Source organism: Bidens hawaiensis, unplaced genomic scaffold, assembly GCF_021521415.1.
Source record: "Bidens hawaiensis isolate Kalapana, Puna unplaced genomic scaffold, B.hawaiensis_p1.1 tig00000780_1, whole genome shotgun sequence".
Taxonomy (NCBI): Eukaryota; Viridiplantae; Streptophyta; class Magnoliopsida; order Asterales; family Asteraceae; genus Bidens; species Bidens hawaiensis.
The window spans coordinates 4,033,578-4,051,625 of record NW_027491045.1 but is presented as its reverse complement, the minus strand read 5'-3'; the positions used below and the strand labels follow the sequence as shown (position 1 = coordinate 4,051,625).

The window sequence follows — 18,048 nt, the reverse complement described above, 5'->3', positions numbered from 1 at the left end:
CACAACACCTCATAGTCAAACTGAAACTCCCCCAGACGATCTCACGTTCCAAAATCTGACTGGTACAAAATAAAAATGACCAATGGGCCCGGAAGTTGAAACCAATGACCCTAAAGAATGGCTCATAAACGAACAACGACGTTTAATGGACAAATACAATGAGTTGGTAAAACACAAAAAGTTAGCCGATTTAACACAAAGGCTCGCATTTGATAAACAAACCATTCAGGGAACAACAAAAGAGACGCGCGCGCCGGAAGACGGTCATTCTGTTCACACCGAACAAGCTGATATTAGTGATGAGGAAGAGGTGCACAACATGAAGAAGACGCGAGATACTCATGCAGGAGGTTCACAGCTTCGCGCACACATGCACATAGCACCTGGAGCCAAAGCTGATATGGATTTATACACACCATACAACCCACAAGCGAAAGGGCAAGTGGATGTAACCACACCATATAGGCCAGCCATCTTGGTAAAACATTCAAAATTCGCTGAGCGCATTGCGAAGGCTCCCATTCAACACAAAACCAAGATGCCAAGTGGTTTAGGCAAGTACGATGGTACAACAGATCCAGATGATTTCTTACAAGGTTTTTATAACACTGGAAACTTAGAAAGCTGGACGATACCAACATGGTGTCACATGTTTGCTCGCTGCCTCACGGGTGCAGCGCGTGTCTGGTTCGAAAGCTTGCCGACAGGACAAATCGATGGGTTCGAAGAGCTATTGGAAAAGTTCCAGGCTCACTTTGTACAGCAGCGCAGACACACGCGCGACCCCGATGACATCATGCACTTCGTACGCAGGAATGATGAAACCATTGAAGACTACATAACTCGTTTCAATCAGGAATCTCTTGCAATTGGAGGCATCACTGAACAACTCTTGCGCGTGGCCTTTATACAAGGTGCGCGCAGTGATCAACTCCGCAGAGCTCTCGTGAGCAGAGAAGGCATGCCGACCACTTGGGCTAAGCTTATGGAAGCATCGCGAGTTTTCGCGCGAAATGAAAAACAAATTGCCCAAGACAGAGCAAGAGATAAAGGGCATCAAACAGAAGCACCACGCAACAATGAAAGGAGGGGCAAACAAAACTCCGTATGGTCCAGGTTGCAACAAACCAATTATTCTCCCGCAGAAAAGCAAGCGCAACAAAGTTCACCCCAACCCCAAAAAGACATTCTTAATCGCGGAGAAGGTGACAAGAAGGAAGGCGGCAGAGAGCCTAACAGACCTCTACCAAGAATATGGACTCCCCTTACCAAAACGCCTTCGCAAGTGTTAAGTACAGAGAATGTCCAGTTTAAAAACCCCAGGCCATTACTCCATAAGGGACCACCGAACAGTGGCAAATATTGTGAGTTTCACAAATCCACAGGGCACAACACCGATGCATGCCATCATTTGAAGGATGCGATTGAAAAAGATGTGAAATCAGGCAAGTTGGCTCACCTGGTAAAAAATCCAAGACCAGAGAACGAACAACCAGACGGAGCCTCAGCCAGTAAAAAATTCAAAAGAATCTGTGTAGCTGAAGGAAGAAGGCAAGGGCAAGGATCGAGGAAGAGAAGCGCACAAACCCAAGGGGATTGGCGCGAGCAACAAGTAATCTTTCCAAGAATCAGAGGAGGCCCGTCTATCAGTAGTCCTCTAGTCATCACTGCACACATCGCTCATTATGAGGTGTCAAGAGTCCTGGTGGACACCGGTAGTGAGTCAGACATCATGTATGAGCAATGTTTCAGGAAGTTGGATCCAGCAGACCAAGCAAGGCTCGAAGTTGTGAGTGCACCAATCTCGGGTGTCTCAAACGAAATTATTCACCCCTTAGTTCAGATACAATTCGAACTAACTATGGGGGATGAGAAGCACAAGCGAGCTGAAATTGTCAACTTCCTGGTCTTGCCCACCACTTCATGTCATAGTATGATCTTGGGTAGAGGAACGATTGCCCAATTCAACGCCATACCGTCACCAGCGCATGGCGCGTTGGGTTTCCCAACACCAACAGGAGTAACATTTGTGTACCGAGATCATTTATGCGCAGTAATAAGTATACCTCGAGAGGGGAGAATGAAGCTTCCAGCGGCAAACAACGCGCCAGAGGAATGGATTCTCAACCCAAAATTCCCAGAACAAACAATCACAATCGGAGCTACGATATCAGATGACACAAGAGTGAGAATGAAAAGATTGCTCACAACGTATATGTCAGTCTTCGCGTGGCAACATTCTGATATGACTGGGGTTCCGCGAGACCTAGCGCAGCACTCTCTCAACACATTCAAGTCCGTGGAGCCAATTGCTCAAAAGAAAAGAGTCATGGGAGACGAGAAGACAGAGGCCATGAATGAGCAAGTAGAAGATCTACTGCGTGCGAATATCATTCGCCCAATACGATATCAAACATGGGTAGCCAATCCTGTGATGGTAAAGAAGAGCAATGGGACATGGAGAATGTGCATTGATTTCAAGGACCTCAACAAGGCGTGTCCAAAAGATTGTTACCCCCTCCCAAACATTGACATGAAGGTGGACTCTGTGGCGCCATTTAAGCTCAAATGTTTCCTGGATGCCTATAAGGGCTATCACCAAATTCAAATGGCACCACAGGATGAAGACAAGACTGCTTTCAGAACTGACAAGGGTGTTTTCTGTTACACAAAAATGCCCTTTGGTTTGAAGAATGCAGGAGCCACTTACCAAAGACTCATGGATGCAATTTTCAACGAGCAGATTGGAAAAAACTTAGAAGTCTACGTGGATGATTTGGTGATTAAAAGCAGGGAGGAAAAACAAATGCTCAAAGACATCGAAGAAACCCTTCGGCGCCTAAAGGAAGTAAACATGAAGCTCAACCCGAGCAAATGCACATTCCGCGTGGAAGAAGGGAAATTTCTCGGCGTAATGGTCCCAAGGATGGTTTCAAGGTGAACCCAGAGAAGGTGGAGGCTATCCTCGGCATGCCCTCACCATCCACCATGAAGGAAGTTCAAAAGTTGAATGGTAGATTGGTATCAATTAACAGGTTCCTAGCAAACCATGCAAGCAAATCTACCCCATTCATTAACACATTGAGAAATTGCTTAAAGAAAAGCCAATTCAAGTGGACGCCTGAGGCCGAGCAAGCTTTCAGTGAGATAAAAGAATGTCTGATAAATCTGCCTGCGCTCACAGCTCCACTACCTGGTGAAACTTTAATGTTGTACCTGTCAGCAGGAGAGCGCGCCATTGGCGCAGTATTATTGGTGGATCGCAAGGGAATCCAAACACCAATTTATTATGTAAGTCGGGTGCTGACATATCCTGAGACGCGCTACACCATCATAGAAAAGTTAGTTTTATCACTAACGCATGCGTCGCGCAAGCTTCACAGATATTTCAATGGTCATCCTATTGAAGTTCTGACTGATTACAACATCCAGCAAGTCTTGCGACGTCCCGCGCTCTCAGGAAGGCTGACAAAATGGGCGCTGGAATTAGGGGAGCACACGATCACCTATAAGCCTCGTCCAGCAATCAAGGGACAAGTCTTAGCTGATTTCATCGCAGAAATCCCTGAAGTAAAAGTCGAAGAGGCTCAGCGCGAAGTAGACCCTCCGCAAGCCAATAATGAAGAAAACGTTTGGAGATTATTCACTGATGGAGCTTCAAACAACGAAGGGTCCGGCGCAGGCCTCAAACTGGTGGATCCAGAAAATCATGAGTATACTTACGCAATCCGGTTGGATTTCAAGAGCACCAACAATGAAGCTGAGTATGAAGCACTGCTGGCTGGTTTGCGCATCGCGCACAAGTTCGGAGTTAAAAAGCTAGAGGCTCATGTAGATTCATACCTGGTAGCAGCACAAGTCAATGGCCTTTATGATGCCAAGGAGAACACCATGCCTCTGTATCTAGAGCAGGCGAAGAAACTCACCGAACAATTTGACTTTTTCAGAATCATACACATTCCGCGCAGTGAAAATAAGTCTGCCGACGCGCTAAGCAAGATGGCATCAACCAGCTTCGATCATTTTGGCAAAGATGTCAGGGTGGAAGTAATGAGCAACCCGTCAGTGGGAGCGAAGTCTGTTCTTGTAATTCATACAACACCTTCATCATGGATAACTCCAATAAAGGAATTCTTGAAGTAGGGAAAGGTACCAGAAGATCGCGCACAGGCGAGGAAGATAAGACACAAGTCGCAGAACTACGAAATGCTCGATGGTACGTTATATCGACGCTCTTATCTTGGACCACTCATGAAATGCCTAGACGCTGAGGAAGCAAGCTATGTGATCAGAGAGATACACGAAGGAATCTGTGGAATACATGCTGGCCCGCGCATGGTGATCGCCAAGGCAATGAACACAGGTTACTATTGGCCAGGCATGTACTTGGACGCGTTAAAAGAGATCCAAAAATGCAAAGCGTGTCAGAGCTATGCGCCAAATACCATGCGGCCAAAGAACAACTTGATTCCGGTGACCTCTGCATGGCCTTTCCACAAGTGGGCAATCGATATTGTGGGTCCCTTATCACAAGCGCCAGGGCGAGTAAAGTTTTTGGTAGTGGCAGTAGACTATTTCACAAAATGGGTTGAAGCCAAGCCACTGGCAAAAATCACAGCCGAGGCAATGAAGCAATTTATTTGGAGCCACATCGTATGCCGTTTTGGCCTGCCCATGGAAATCGTGAGCGACAATGGCAAACAATTCACTGACAGGAAGATATCCAGTTGGTTTAAGGAATTGCACATCAATCAGGTCTTCACTTCAGTATACCACCCTCAAGGGAATGGCCAAGTGGAACGCGCGAACCAAAGCTTGCTGAATGGGCTGAAGAAAAGGTTGGAGGGAGAGTCCCATGCATGGGTCGAGGAGTTACCTAATGTCCTGTGGGCGCACAGGACATTAAGCAAAACCAGCAATGGCGAGTCCCCGTTCAGCCTAACCTATGGAACGGAGGCTATGATTCCAGCAGAGATTGGATGCCCATCCTATAGAGTGCTCATGATGAGCAAGACGGATAACGAGCAAGAAAGGAGGTTGGATCTCAATTTACTTGAGGGACGCAGAGAGGCGGCTATCATCAGTGAAGCCAAATACAAGAAAAAGCTAGAAAAATACTACAATCAGCGCGTGAAAGAATGCCACTTCAAGAATAATGATTTTGTCCTTCGGAACAATGAAGCTAGTCGCGCAATACCCCCGGGAAAGATGTCTCCCAACTGGGAGGGACCTTATCAAGTCTCGGAAGAATTGGGAAAAGGCGCATACGCTTTAAAAGATTTAAATGGAAAGAAGATCCCGCGCACATGGAACGCAGCACAACTTAGAAAATGTTTCATGTAAAAGTTGTCAAGTTTGTAATCAAGGCTTTTTAAGCCATTATGAATAATGATACGCTCTATTTTCTTTCTTAATATGCGTTCTATTACCTTTTGCATACATGTTTCACACTTCCCTTTATTAATTTTGAGCAATATGACAACATTGTATTGACATCAAACTAACAATAAAACGAAGTAAAACATACATGCGCGAGCTTCAAGCTCAGATGCGTTAACGAGTTTTAACTCTAAAACGTCAGGGCCTTAGTCCAATAATATGAGCCTTAGCTCAAATTACTCATAGCATCCATTCTACGTATTGCGCAGCTGGACCATAAAAATACCTAAGCACAACTAAGGCAAAGCACATGCCAAAGCATAGTTGTTAAGGTCTCAGGTCGGGGCCGCGCATGGGATTATAATAGATATAGGCAGAGTAACACATACTGACACGTAAAGGCTAAAAAACTCATTCATAATTCCCTATAATAAATGCACGATAACGTCGCGCAAAAGAGGAATAATGAAATGCCAAGGCACGTGTCAGCATATTCAGAATATCGCAAAATAACTTGAAATATGACAACTGTTAAGGATTAAGTAAAAATAATTTCCTTACAACCTTGTTCAAGTTTCAATGTGTAAGCATACCTTATATTCAACAAGCACACGCATGCAATATAAAGAGATGAATTGGGAATGCGCAAGATGCGAATAAGGGAAAAACAAAATTTCATTCCGAAACATAGAAGTTTACAAATTTACAAATGATGAGGCAAAAAAAAAAAAAAAAACAAGAAAGGCTTTTCAAGTCTCTATGTTAATATCAGCCTCTTCATCTTCCTCATCATTATTTCCTCCCTCAGCATCTGGCGCAGCCCGCTCCTCGTCATCTCCAAACTTACCATAATCAAGCTGTTCGTTTTGAATATAGTCGTCTTCTGTCATGATAGCGTCAGGAGTAGGTCCTTTGGCCACGCCAGAGCAGCTGGCAGAGGTAGCGTTGCCCGCGCCATCATCATTGCCACCATTCCCTTCACATTCATCAAGTAATTTCTTTAAAGCGCCAAGATCGGGTTGGTCAGCAAGCGCGGCTATCTGCAAGTCACAAGGAACAGTATAAGTACAAAAGATTATGAAAATAAGTCAAGTAAACTCATTAAGGTTAAAATACCTGCTCAAGGATGGGAATTGGAGTATTCAAGTACTTCTCCCCCACATCAGCCATGTCAGCGCAGACAGCGTCAAGCTGATAAGGGTAGTCGGATGGATTCTTCTTTAGCATGCCATATTCATAACCATCCTTAAACCCCTCAGCCCGACCCACCAAGCGCGACGCCGCATTACAGTCCATCACAAGGGTCTGAAACTCGTCTGAGTATTTCATGGCATAAGCGCAACGAGTCACACCCTGTGAATCAGCCATTGACGGTCCTGCGCGAGGGAAGAAACAGACATCTCAAGAGCAGGGATTTGAGAGTTTAACAACTTAACAGTTTCATTGGCTTGTTTTAGCTCTTCTTTGTCAGACGCTGCTGCCGCCAAGGCTTCATTCTTTTCCGCTCGCGCAGCATCGAGCTCTATCTTCAGGCGCGCAACCTCACTCTCCAATAAAGATTTTTCAGTATTAACCTGCGCAATAGTTTGGTCACGCGCCTCCACTGCCAACTCCAGGTCACGCGCTCGACGCGCGTACTTGGCCGCATCTGCCTCTGCCACTTGCAGTTTCTAGCTTGCAGCTCAAGCCCGCGCTTCACAAAAGCAGCGTTGGAACTTGCCCGGTTCTCGCTAAGTTCTGCTTGGAGTTTCTCAGCTTTCTCTCGGGCATCAGAAAGATTCCAAGCAGAAATCTTAGCCTCTTGCTTGGCCTCCGCAAGGGCATCACGTACCTTTATATAATCATTGCGAAGCTCTTGGGAGGCAGCAAAAAACGCAGACCCAGCAAAAAGGTGGTTATTAAGCAAATCCACGCGAGCGCGGTCCTCTTGAAACCTCCTTTCAGCTGGAGGAACAGAGTGAGCCCAAAACTCTTCACATACGCCCAAGGATTGGAATGAGCTCTCTTCAGTGATACTCCAGCTCGGGCGGTATATGTGATCGGCTCCCTACAAACACAAAGCAAACGTTTTAGTTATCTAAACACTAATTTGGAAGTCTGCACAGCGGAGCAAAATAAACTTATACCTGAGGAGAACCGACAGAGAGATTAGCGCCAGCTGATGAGCTCCTGCCTGCCCCATGAGAAAAAGGTTGCGCCACGAAATCTCGTGGCGCTATAGGGCTTGCGCGGCCACCATCAGAATTTTCAAAATTAACCTCCTCATCATCCTCTATAACAGGTCTCTTCTCCTGCGACTTGGAAGAATCAAAAATAGTCTCACGAGGAGGGCTGCGCGCAGGAGGAGGTGAGGGAGATCTTGACACTGTTAGAGCAGCGCGAAAAATAGTCTCCTGCTCCTTAGTGATCCCAATGAGGGGAGATTCAGTACTTGTTGGAGCAGGAGCAGGAGCAGAACTAACGGCGCCAGCGCTAGCAGTGCCACCAGCAGCTTGTGTGCCAGCTATAATTCCTATGAAAAAACCAACAAGGAGAAATGATTCATGACTTGAACTAAAGGAAAAAATCAGACAATCAAAGCGCAATAAATACCTTGGCGCACCGCAGTCCGCGAATTAAGCATCGCCATGAAGTCCATTTTCCCCCTTTTTGAGGGCAAAACAGAGGACTTCAAAACAACCTTCGGCATAGCCTTGGCACCTTGCTGCGCCTGAGGTTGAGCCACCAACGTTGCCGGCTCTACAAACATTTGAGTGAACAAAGCTTCATTAATAACTCTATCGGAATCACGCTCATAAAACCACAAAATATAAACAAAGTATACCTGTTGGAGAAGACGAAACAGCAGGCGCAGCACCGCTTCCCTTGTCCGCCGCGCGCAGAGATGAGGTGGCAGCACCATACCTCGTGTGGACTGGAGGATTGCCCACACCTTGAGGCAAAGAAGACGAGGAAAACTTGGAAGTAAAACCCTTGGTTTTCTCAAGTCCCTTCACTTGAGTAGGAGGAAGATTCTGGGCAACAGAGGCATCATCTTTTTTCTGTTTTTTACTGGCCCCTGCGCCAGTTTTGCCTTTAGCCTTGCGCTTGAGTTTTTGCGCTTCAGCTTCTGCCTCCTCCCCTTCCTCTTCCACAGGCTCTAACTCATAATTAGCGAGCGCATCTACAATGCGCGCAACAGAAATGATAAAACCAAATTTGGTATTCTAAGGGCCTAAGCACAAATACAAAGGCTTACCAGGCACATCGCTGTCAAGGCAAAACTCTAAGTCAACAGGAATAAACATATCGTCAAAATAATCAGGAAAGGCGGTTTCCCCAGGGTTCAGCGCAGCAGATCCACCCTCCGTATGCTCGTCATAGGCGGCGTGGATGTATTCCTTGCTGTCTGCATAAAACAAGACAAGTGATATCAGCAATACGAATTATACTCGCGCAGAATTAATGCAATGAACAAACAACCCACCTGAGCCATCAACACGAATGACAGGCTCAGTCTCGCTGTCAGTCCACCTCTTGCTCATACCAACCCCCACAAGCGCTTCCTCGCAAATATTCGTGGCGGAGGATGGTTCAGCAGATAACTTCTTAACCCATGTGCCCGTTGGGTTCTTAAGGACATTGTCATCCGCGGGCGCAGAAGTGATCGCGCGCATAGTCATGCGGATTGGAATCACACCAGCCTTGACGTAGAAAAATTTCTCAGTCCAGTCATGAAGGCTCTTAAAAGTGACAGTACAACATTTAACCTTCTGACTGCGCGGAGTAAACGAAAACCAAGAATCTTGAACCTTTGGTTTATAGAAATATTGAAAGCGGCGAGGAGTAGGCTCTTCGCGCTGAGCTTTGCACATAAACTCAAAATGAGTCATGCGCACCAACCCAAAAGGGTGAACTTGGGATATGTGAATCCCATAAAATTGAAGGAGCGCACCTATAAACCTTGTCATCGGAAGATGAAGGTTACAGTGAGTAAAAAAATGAGAATATAGAGAGATATAGCCGGCAGGAGGATCCGCAGCCGTCTGCCCGGCTGCCGGGAGCAGACAACTATACTCAGGAAGAAAACCCTGAGAAGCAATGAGACTATCAAGCTCAGGCTGTTCCAACTTGCAGGGGATCTTGTCCCATCTTTTCGCCGTTTTATTCTTCCCCCCTCCTCCGACGAAGCCTCGGCAACCCGAATACCCTTGCCGGTCTTCTTCAAGTTAGAGATAACCATCGACTTCACACGGCCTTTACTGGGGGACTCGGTAGTGTCTGGGTTAAGAGACATGCGATTGCAGAATAAGAGCAATCCGATTGTTTAAACACAGAATCCGGAAGCAAAGATAAAGGCTCTGAATCGAAGGGTTAGAAGACAAGTAAAGCTCTAAAGTGACAATGGAGATGAAGAAAAAACCGTTCAAAAAGGTTTGGTTTTATAGGCCCAGGGGAGAGAAAGAGAAACAAGTAATAACCAGATCTACGCTCACGCGCCCCCACTCGCAGGCGTAGGCCAACATAAGCGCGACACGTGTTCCTGACACCGTATGAGGAGACGTGAAAGGCCACTGTAGCACCTCGAGCACACGAAAGGTCTGACACATAACGCCTCCATCTCTGATGCATGTCAACACCAACCAACCACGTGCATTGACGATTCATTTTAACCAAAGGGATGGAATTTCGCGCAACGCACATATGAGAAATGAAAAAGAAAAGAGAAACCCTATTAAGAAAGCGAACCATTGAGTCTAATATCTCCCTTACCTCGCTCGCGCGAGACAAGACACACATTAGACTGGGGGCTTGAAGGGGTATGCACCCGCCCCAACATCGAGCGGGGCGGGTCAACCCATAAAGTACGGATAAGAAGCTTGAAATCAAGATGTCACGAAGACACAAATCCGAAACCTATGCGCAAGCGCACGAAACACCTGTGCGTGGCGCATATCGCATATGCACACAGCACGCACACTCAGTGTGAGAATAAGAGAAGACCTCGCGGATCCCCAGGATAGGCGCATAAATGAGACAATAATCTAATCCAAATCAGGATAAGGACAACCGTGATTGTGCTCATCAGACAACCTTCCAGAAGGTATCTTTTAAGGAATAAAGAATGTGCTGAGGTTGACAGCTGCCAATGAAAGGTGGACAACTCAGCAAAGCCCATGTGCTACCACGTGATGACACATGGGTCAGGTGAAATACCTTGGTCAGAGAATAATCAATGAAAGAGCACCAGGTGTCCTAAATACACGTGGCGCGAAGCAATAGGGGGAGGCTAAAAATGCCCTAATTGGGTCTGAGCCAAATCATTGAAAACCATAGCACTATAAATACTAGGCCGCCTCCACAGTTGGAGGCAGACAAGAAAATATATTCTAAGTCCTTTACTCATTTTCACATCCTGATTATCCTCTCCTACAATATCTGATTCTCACACCGGAGGGTTACCCCAAAGAGGACCCCTCTGTCCCTTTCTGAGGGGTAAGCTCACAGTACTGTTCGTTTTGTAGGTGGAAGAACTCGTATCTCGGAAAACCATCGGTGATATAGCACACTCGTACCCGAGGAACGTTGATCGTATACAAGTAAGTCGATACACGCTTCTTCGTATTTAAAGATGTCCCTCACGTGAGGGGTATGTTGATGAGTTTAACGAACGTTAACGGTGTTAGTTGGGTCATTTTTAATTGCAAGTGAAAACAAAAGTATTGAACGAAAACCACAAATTTGAAACTATTAAACTAAAACTACACCTCACTATCCCCAATTTATATGAGGGTTCGAGTCCCGATCTCAGCCGGTTTTACCGGCTCCTCGCTGTCGTGCCGTTTGGCGGGCGTGGGGATCGAGTTTTATCCGGTGAATGCCAAAATAGGTGGACCGCTAGGGGCTCCGTCCGTCCGGACTAGTGGCCGGCTCAAGCTACCTTTAACCAATGGGGGCCGCGTACGATGTACCCGGCGTTACTTAGTTGGCCGCGTACGATGTACCCTGCGTTACTTAGTTGGCCGTGTAAAAAAAAATCATGAAAAAAATGGAAAAGGAAAAAAACGTTGGTTTTAATAAAGTAGTGGAATTTAATAATATAAAAAGAACGATGGTTTGGTTGAGTTGGTAATTCAAGATTCGGATAAACGTTTCCATGATATATAAGTCTATGGTTTGAAAACAATGCACTACCAACAAGAATATTTTTGTAAAAGTTGTGTTTCCAACTATTTATAAATGTAGGAAAAATATGTTTTTTTTTTCTTCCATAATTAGTTTTTCTCTAATAATTTAGTGCATCTTCATTGACCCGGCCTATGGGCCAGCCAAATAAGACAATGACTTTGGGCCTCAATTATTTCTAAGCCTCCAATTCTATATGAGTTATGTACTATATCTTTTAAAACCGATTTTTTTTATTAGAAAGTTGTTAATGGGTGACAAGTTAAGAGTAAGGCACTTGTCATTAATGATTAACCTTGTATTACGGTATAAAAATAAGGACATAAGGTAATAATGGTTGATGGTTAAAATCATAGAGTATTTATAGTTAGATTTTTTTATAATGTCAAATAGAATTCGAAAGTTTGAATCGGGTCATTTTAAAAGGTTAAATAAACAAAAAAAGGTGGAGGCGGTGATAGAGGTAACGTAGGATGAAAGAGGAAATAATATGGGAAAAAAGGTGAATCGAATGAATTTGATATGTTTTAGATGAGATAAAATTGACGAGGTAAAATATGTGATTTCATTTCATTAACCAACAAAACATTCTTTTTATCATCCTCTTCATAATAATCTATTCCATTCTGCCATCATTCATGCATACTAGGGATTAGCAAAATGTACCGAGTATCGATACCGAAACAAACACTTCGTTACTGGTACTAGTACCAAGATTTTGGGGGAATTGGGATCAATATCGGTGTTTACCTAACTTTTTTTCATACGATGCCTCAATTGAATCGAGCATTTTCAATACATGTACCAAAGCTTTTGAAAAATTAAGATCATAATTTTCAGGACCCGTACCATATTAGTACCAAGCTAATCCCCAAACACTAAGTTACTATTTATTCTCATTCCTCACTGTATCCTAGTATAGTTGCACAAAATACCATGTTCCTGAATGACCGACTGACCGATTCGCGAGTACGAGTTGGTACCGTGTTTCTCCCCGAACTTGCACTAAGAACCGATTCTGAGCCGAACCGAATTCCTACATTTTTTTTTATATTTTTTATTAAGTAATTTATAAGAATTTATTCAAATGTACATTAGTCTATTATTTTACAATTAACAAATTTATTTATACCTAAATTCAATATTTTTTTGTCAACTTTCAAGCTCAAATGTTAAAAACCGAAAAACCAAAACTGAAGGGCCTCAAAAACTCCAAAAACCAAAGTTTTGATTTTCGGTTTGATTTTTTGCCAAAAACCGCTATGAACCATACCAGACACACCCTTACTTTTTTTTTTTTGATAACCATACCAGAAACCATTTCCAATCAAATACCCTATCTATGCACCTCTTTATCCTATATTCGTAGGTACAAAATTTTCAAAGCAAATACAAAAAAACAATTATTATTATTATAGTCAAAGAAACAATAAAAAAAGTTAGGCCGACTTACTTACTTTCTTTCATTCATTAATGGGCCAAAACAAAAAAAATGAAAACCCTAAACCCATACAACAAACCAAAACCTGAAGAAAATTGTCAACTTCTCTAAATATCTAATCACGACCGACGGCGACCGGAAACCAAAATATCTAATCACCCGCCGGCGGGTGGAACATGACTTCCAAATCCACGTCACACCCCCAGGTCTACCACATTCTATAAATAATAATAATTATCTATAATATTCATATTTAATATTAATTTTATATATTTTGTGTTGAATTGAGCAGAGGAAGAGGTTTTGTTCAATGGAGGATATTTTGGATTCCGTACCGCTTCATAAAAACCTTGACCTGGTGCTATTACGTCATAATAATCAACGGACTCAGGATGTTGATGACGTTGATGATTCCTTTACGCTTCGTTTTCACCTTCCGGATCTTCGAAAACCGATCGCTGTAAGTGCCGGCTGTTAATTTATTATTATTATTATTATTATTATTATGCCTAATTTACCGAACGAATAATTGTAGCTGTTTTAAGTTAGGTTATATATGTATAATGGAATATTGTAATGCAGAAGTGTTTTAGGTTTGAATTTATTGAAATTCAATGTCTGTATCGGTAACAGATGTGCGTTACTCGACTAGCTCGAGCTCATTTCGTTTTGAGCGCTTTTTCGAAAGTTTGCTCGTGAGTTGTTTTTTAAGCTCGACTTGTTTATTATGTATTAATTAACTTTTATATGTTTTTAATTAATTGCTTCTATCGATTTTGAGAAATGATTTAGGTTTGGATTTATTGGAATTCAATGTCTGTATCGGTAACAGATTTATTTCCTGTAAGCTAGCCAAGCTTGAGCTCTGCTTGTTTTGACTAACTAGAGCTAGAGCCACTAGCTTGGCTGATTTTGACTAATTAGAGCTCAAGCTCAGCTTGTTTGTTATTCATTAGTTAACTTATATATGTTTTTAATTATTGTTATTATTATTTCATTTGTTTTGAGAAAATCTTTAAATGAGCCTAAGATCGGGTCCAGCTTATTAAGTGTACTTTTAATGAGCCAAAGCTCGGTTGTGCAATGTGAAATTAATAGGCAGAAATCCAAAAGAGGTAAAATTTAAAAATGCACAAGGCTTGTTAATGCTCGACTAGTTTAAACGGGCTTCCCATAAAGGGCTCGATAACTAAATGACTTTTTTTTTGAGGATTGAGCTCGAAAAATCTCAATTCATTTTGAGGTTTTTATCGATTCGATCTTTGTACTCTTATAGCAGATTTTTCGAACCTAAATCGAATTATGTTTTGAAAAATGTAACCGTTTGCGTAATCGTGTTTTTATTTGATTGGTTTTGCTTCCGTGTTACTAAATTTTGTGAAATCGAAGCTTAATTCATTAATTTGTTTCAGAAATTTGTAAAGACAAGAGAAGTTGGTGAGTTTCTCAGTGGTGCTTTAGCTGGAGCTATGACGAAAGCTGTTCTTGCACCTCTAGAAACCATAAGGTTCGCGATATTCACAAGTTCAAATCATTTGATATAGTAATTACAATATTTTGATACTTATAATAGATCCTTAAATGCTATGCAGGACGAGAATGGTGGTTGGTGTCGGGTCAAAAACAATATCCGGTAGTTTTTTAGAGGTAATTGAAAATCAAGGGTGGCAAGGACTTTGGGCCGGAAATGCAATTAACATGATACGAATTGTTCCCACACAAGCAATTGAACTTGGAACGTTTGAATGTGTTAAACGAGTGATGACAACAGCAAAAGAAAAATGGAGTCAAGAAGAGTGTCCAAATGTGCAAATCGGTCCGGTGAAACTAAGTTTTTCTCTCTCGTGGCTCTCACCGGTTGCCGTTGGCGGCGCAGCTGCAGGGATTGCCGGCACTCTTGTATGTCATCCTCTTGAAGTCTTAAAGGTAATAGCTTTAAATAGTAAAACATTAGTTGTTGTAGATTGATGATGTTTTTTTTGTTGGTTAGTAATTTAACTTTTTGGTTTTTGTTTTTAACAGGATCGGCTGACTGTGAGTCCAGACGCTTATCCTAATTTGAGTATTGCGGTTCAGAAAATGTATAAAAATGGCGGGATTGGTTCTTTCTATTCGGGTCTTTCTCCAACATTGATGGGCATGTTGCCGTATAGTACTTGTTACTATTTTATGTACGACACTATTAAGAAGTCTTACTGCACAGCTCAGAATAAGAAAACTTTAAGCCGTCCCGAGATGTTACTAATTGGAGCTCTTTCAGGTATGTTTGTCCGTACTTATGATTAGGTAATCAAGATTATTCTAGTAAAAATGTTCAATTTAAAACTAATTTTAATTGCGATACTTGATTCGATTTAGAACAGTTAATTCAAAAGAGAGTAAAGATTATACTTTTTTGTCATTATTGTAAAGGATATAGGAAATTATTGTAGTTGATAGAAAACAAACAGTGTTTTTAGAACAATTAATTTAAACGAATGTACTTTTTTGTCATATTACCTAAGGGAGAATTAGACAGAAAACGTATCAAATTTTCAATTTTAGGTAACCAGATTTATTTTATTATCTCTTTTGTATTTTATGGTCACCAACTTTTGTTTCTTATTCAAGATATTTACTTTAAATATCTGTTTTTCAATGTAAAGGTTCTATTATATAAGTTAAGTGACTTCTAAAGCCAAACATACAAAAATGTTAAATCTTTTTAAAAGTTGGTTATTTCTAATTTTCTAATTTTAGCAATTAATTTTGTTTTGCTATGTTATACAATAACCAACTATTGTCTTTCATCTAAGATATTAACTTTGGATTCTTGTTTTTTTGATGAAAAGTTGATTTTTGTCTTTTTATGGTAATCATAAAACGACATACAAAAATGGTAAAACTGTTTAAAAGTTGTTGGTTACCTTAAAACATAAAAGAAGTTTGTTATCTCACATTTTTAAGTTTGTAAAGTCTGTTACATTTTTGTGCAACTTGCTCGTTTTGCCTTAGATAATCCAAATTTGTCGAAGAATCTAACACTTTGGTTATTTAACATTATGTTTTAATTATATTACATTATCTGATTTTGATAATTTCATGCCATATTATTGGAAAACGCAGTGCAAAACATCGTGTCGTAACCTATTAACTTATTTTAGGTTTGACCGCAAGTACAATAAGTTTTCCTTTAGAGGTAGCAAGAAAGCGGCTAATGGTGGGAGCTCTGCACGGGAAGTGCCCACCGAACATTGCGGCTGCATTATCGGAAGTTATTAGAGACGAAGGTTTTGGTGGATTATACAGAGGATGGGGTGCAAGTTGTCTGAAGGTGATGCCATCATCCGGTATCACATGGATGTTTTATGAAGCATGGAAAGACATACTGGTCGGCGACAAGGATAAACAATGATAGCATCATAATAATTTGTTCGAGGCTTCAACCGTTATGCGCGGTTATTTTGAAATGTTAAGAGATAATATCTGTACCTTTGAATTTTGTTAGGGAAGCAAGTGGCGATTGTCACTTCATTGCTTCTTGTTTTTTAGGTTAATAATCATTTGTTTGTTTATTTAAGATGTAATATGATTTAAGTTAAGATGTGATATGATCAAAATGAGTGGCGTGCATGGTCCGTTTTGGGTTCATGCGCGCCAATGTTTTAACTTCAGAAAATTGATCGGTTTTAGTTTTACTTAGGGGTTTGATTTAATTTTACTTTTGGGGTTGAAGTTTTTGGTTTGAAAAAAATGGAGAAGTTTAATATAATGAATTCTAAGTATGAAATGAAACTAGGGAGATTCGTGGTGGGGACTGTGTTCTGTATACGTTTTTTTATAGTTCATAATGCAGATATTACAACATTTAAAAATAACCTAAGTAATTCTAAACTACATGAGCAAAATAAGTTATAAAATTTAGTAGTTTCAGTGCACTTGTTATATTTATATATAGAGCTAACACCTTTCTTCGTCTGACCGACCACTACCTAGTACTTTTCATTAACGGTATATGAGAATCTTTAAAGATGACATCACATCAGCTATTTCTTTTACAGTCATGTGTTTGCTTTTTAGACCACTATGGTGGATTCTTTTTTATCATGAGGAAACCACGTTTTGTATAACTACTGAATGTTAAACTAGGGACATGATTAACCTGCGCTTCGTGGCCGGAACTGTGTTTTGTATACGTTCTTTATAGTTCATGATCCATTAATCCACGTATTACACATTTAAAAAATAACGTAAGCAATTCTAAGCTACATGAGGTTTTAAAATTTAGTAGTTTCAATAACTTGCTATATCCATCGATAGATAGATCTGACACCTTTGTCGTCTTCAGTAAGTAGGACCGTTGCCTAGTACTTGTCACTAACGTCCGTTTGAAGGATTCTTTTACCAGTTGTAGGAATCTTTAATGATGTCAACACTTCATTAAGTCTATTTATTTTAAAGTCATGTGTTTGCTATTCAGACCACTATGAAAGATTCTTTTTCAACATTAAGAACAAGTGCATTGACTTGAAAGATAGAATCACAAACATATAGTTGTACTTTAACCAGAAGTGTATCGAATCATGTTGGTTTTATTGTTTTTATTAATCAAGTAACGTCCAAAGTCACACTACCAAATTGTACGCTGCTGCGACGGGTACCAAATAAAAGATAGAATCACAAAAAATATAATGTTTTCGATTAGCCAGTTACTTAAATAAGTAACGCTTAAATTGAAATGAATTATAAAACCGAACAACTTTGATGTTAGTATGTTACTATAACCTTTCATTCATAGAAAACCAAACAGTTCCAACTTCCAAAATGGACCAATCCCGCGAGCAGTGGCAAAGCTTGGACACGAATGTCGGGGGTGGGGGGGACTCAAAATGTATTATAAAAATCATAAACGAGGGGGCCGGGCTCAAACTTTTGGCCGGAAACAGGTAAAATTACACTACGTATAAAAATTTCCAGACCAAAAACAACTAAATTTACACTAATGCGAGAAAAAACGGGGGGGGGGGGGGGGCCTGGGCCACCCCTGGCCCTTGATATCCTTCGCCCCTGCCCGCGAGCCAAAC

The 18,048-nt window shown here is 41.5% G+C and overlaps 2 protein-coding genes across 3 annotated transcripts in view; both read left to right on the top strand.

Moving 5' to 3' along the window:
* Window positions 1-18,048, top strand: part of LOC143538731 (uncharacterized) — a 173,681-nt gene that overhangs the window by 54,277 nt on the left and 101,356 nt on the right. The window lies entirely within an intron of this gene.
* On the top strand, window positions 13,069-16,617 carry LOC143537151 (putative mitochondrial adenine nucleotide transporter BTL1). 2 transcript variants are annotated; one of them, XM_077030987.1, is made up of 6 exons: window positions 13,069-13,191; window positions 13,278-13,445; window positions 14,398-14,492; window positions 14,578-14,911; window positions 15,008-15,245; window positions 16,129-16,617. In XM_077030987.1, the coding sequence occupies exons 1-6, from the start codon at window positions 13,162-13,164 to the stop codon at window positions 16,377-16,379; spliced, it is 1,116 nt and encodes a 371-aa protein (XP_076887102.1). In that variant the 5' UTR covers window positions 13,069-13,161; the 3' UTR covers window positions 16,380-16,617. The 2 variants fall into 2 exon arrangements, with proteins under 2 accessions (XP_076887102.1, XP_076887097.1); XM_077030982.1 differs by having other exon boundaries at window positions 13,275-13,445.

Coding starts and splice junctions, on each gene's coding strand:
- LOC143537151 (XM_077030982.1), top strand. CDS start 13,162: ATGACTTCCAAATCCACGTCACACCCCCAG. Junction 14,493..14,577: donor GCACCTCTAGAAACCATAAG/GTTCGCGATATT, acceptor AATGCTATGCAG/GACGAGAATGGTGGTTGGTG. Junction 15,246..16,128: donor ACTAATTGGAGCTCTTTCAG/GTATGTTTGTCC, acceptor AACTTATTTTAG/GTTTGACCGCAAGTACAATA.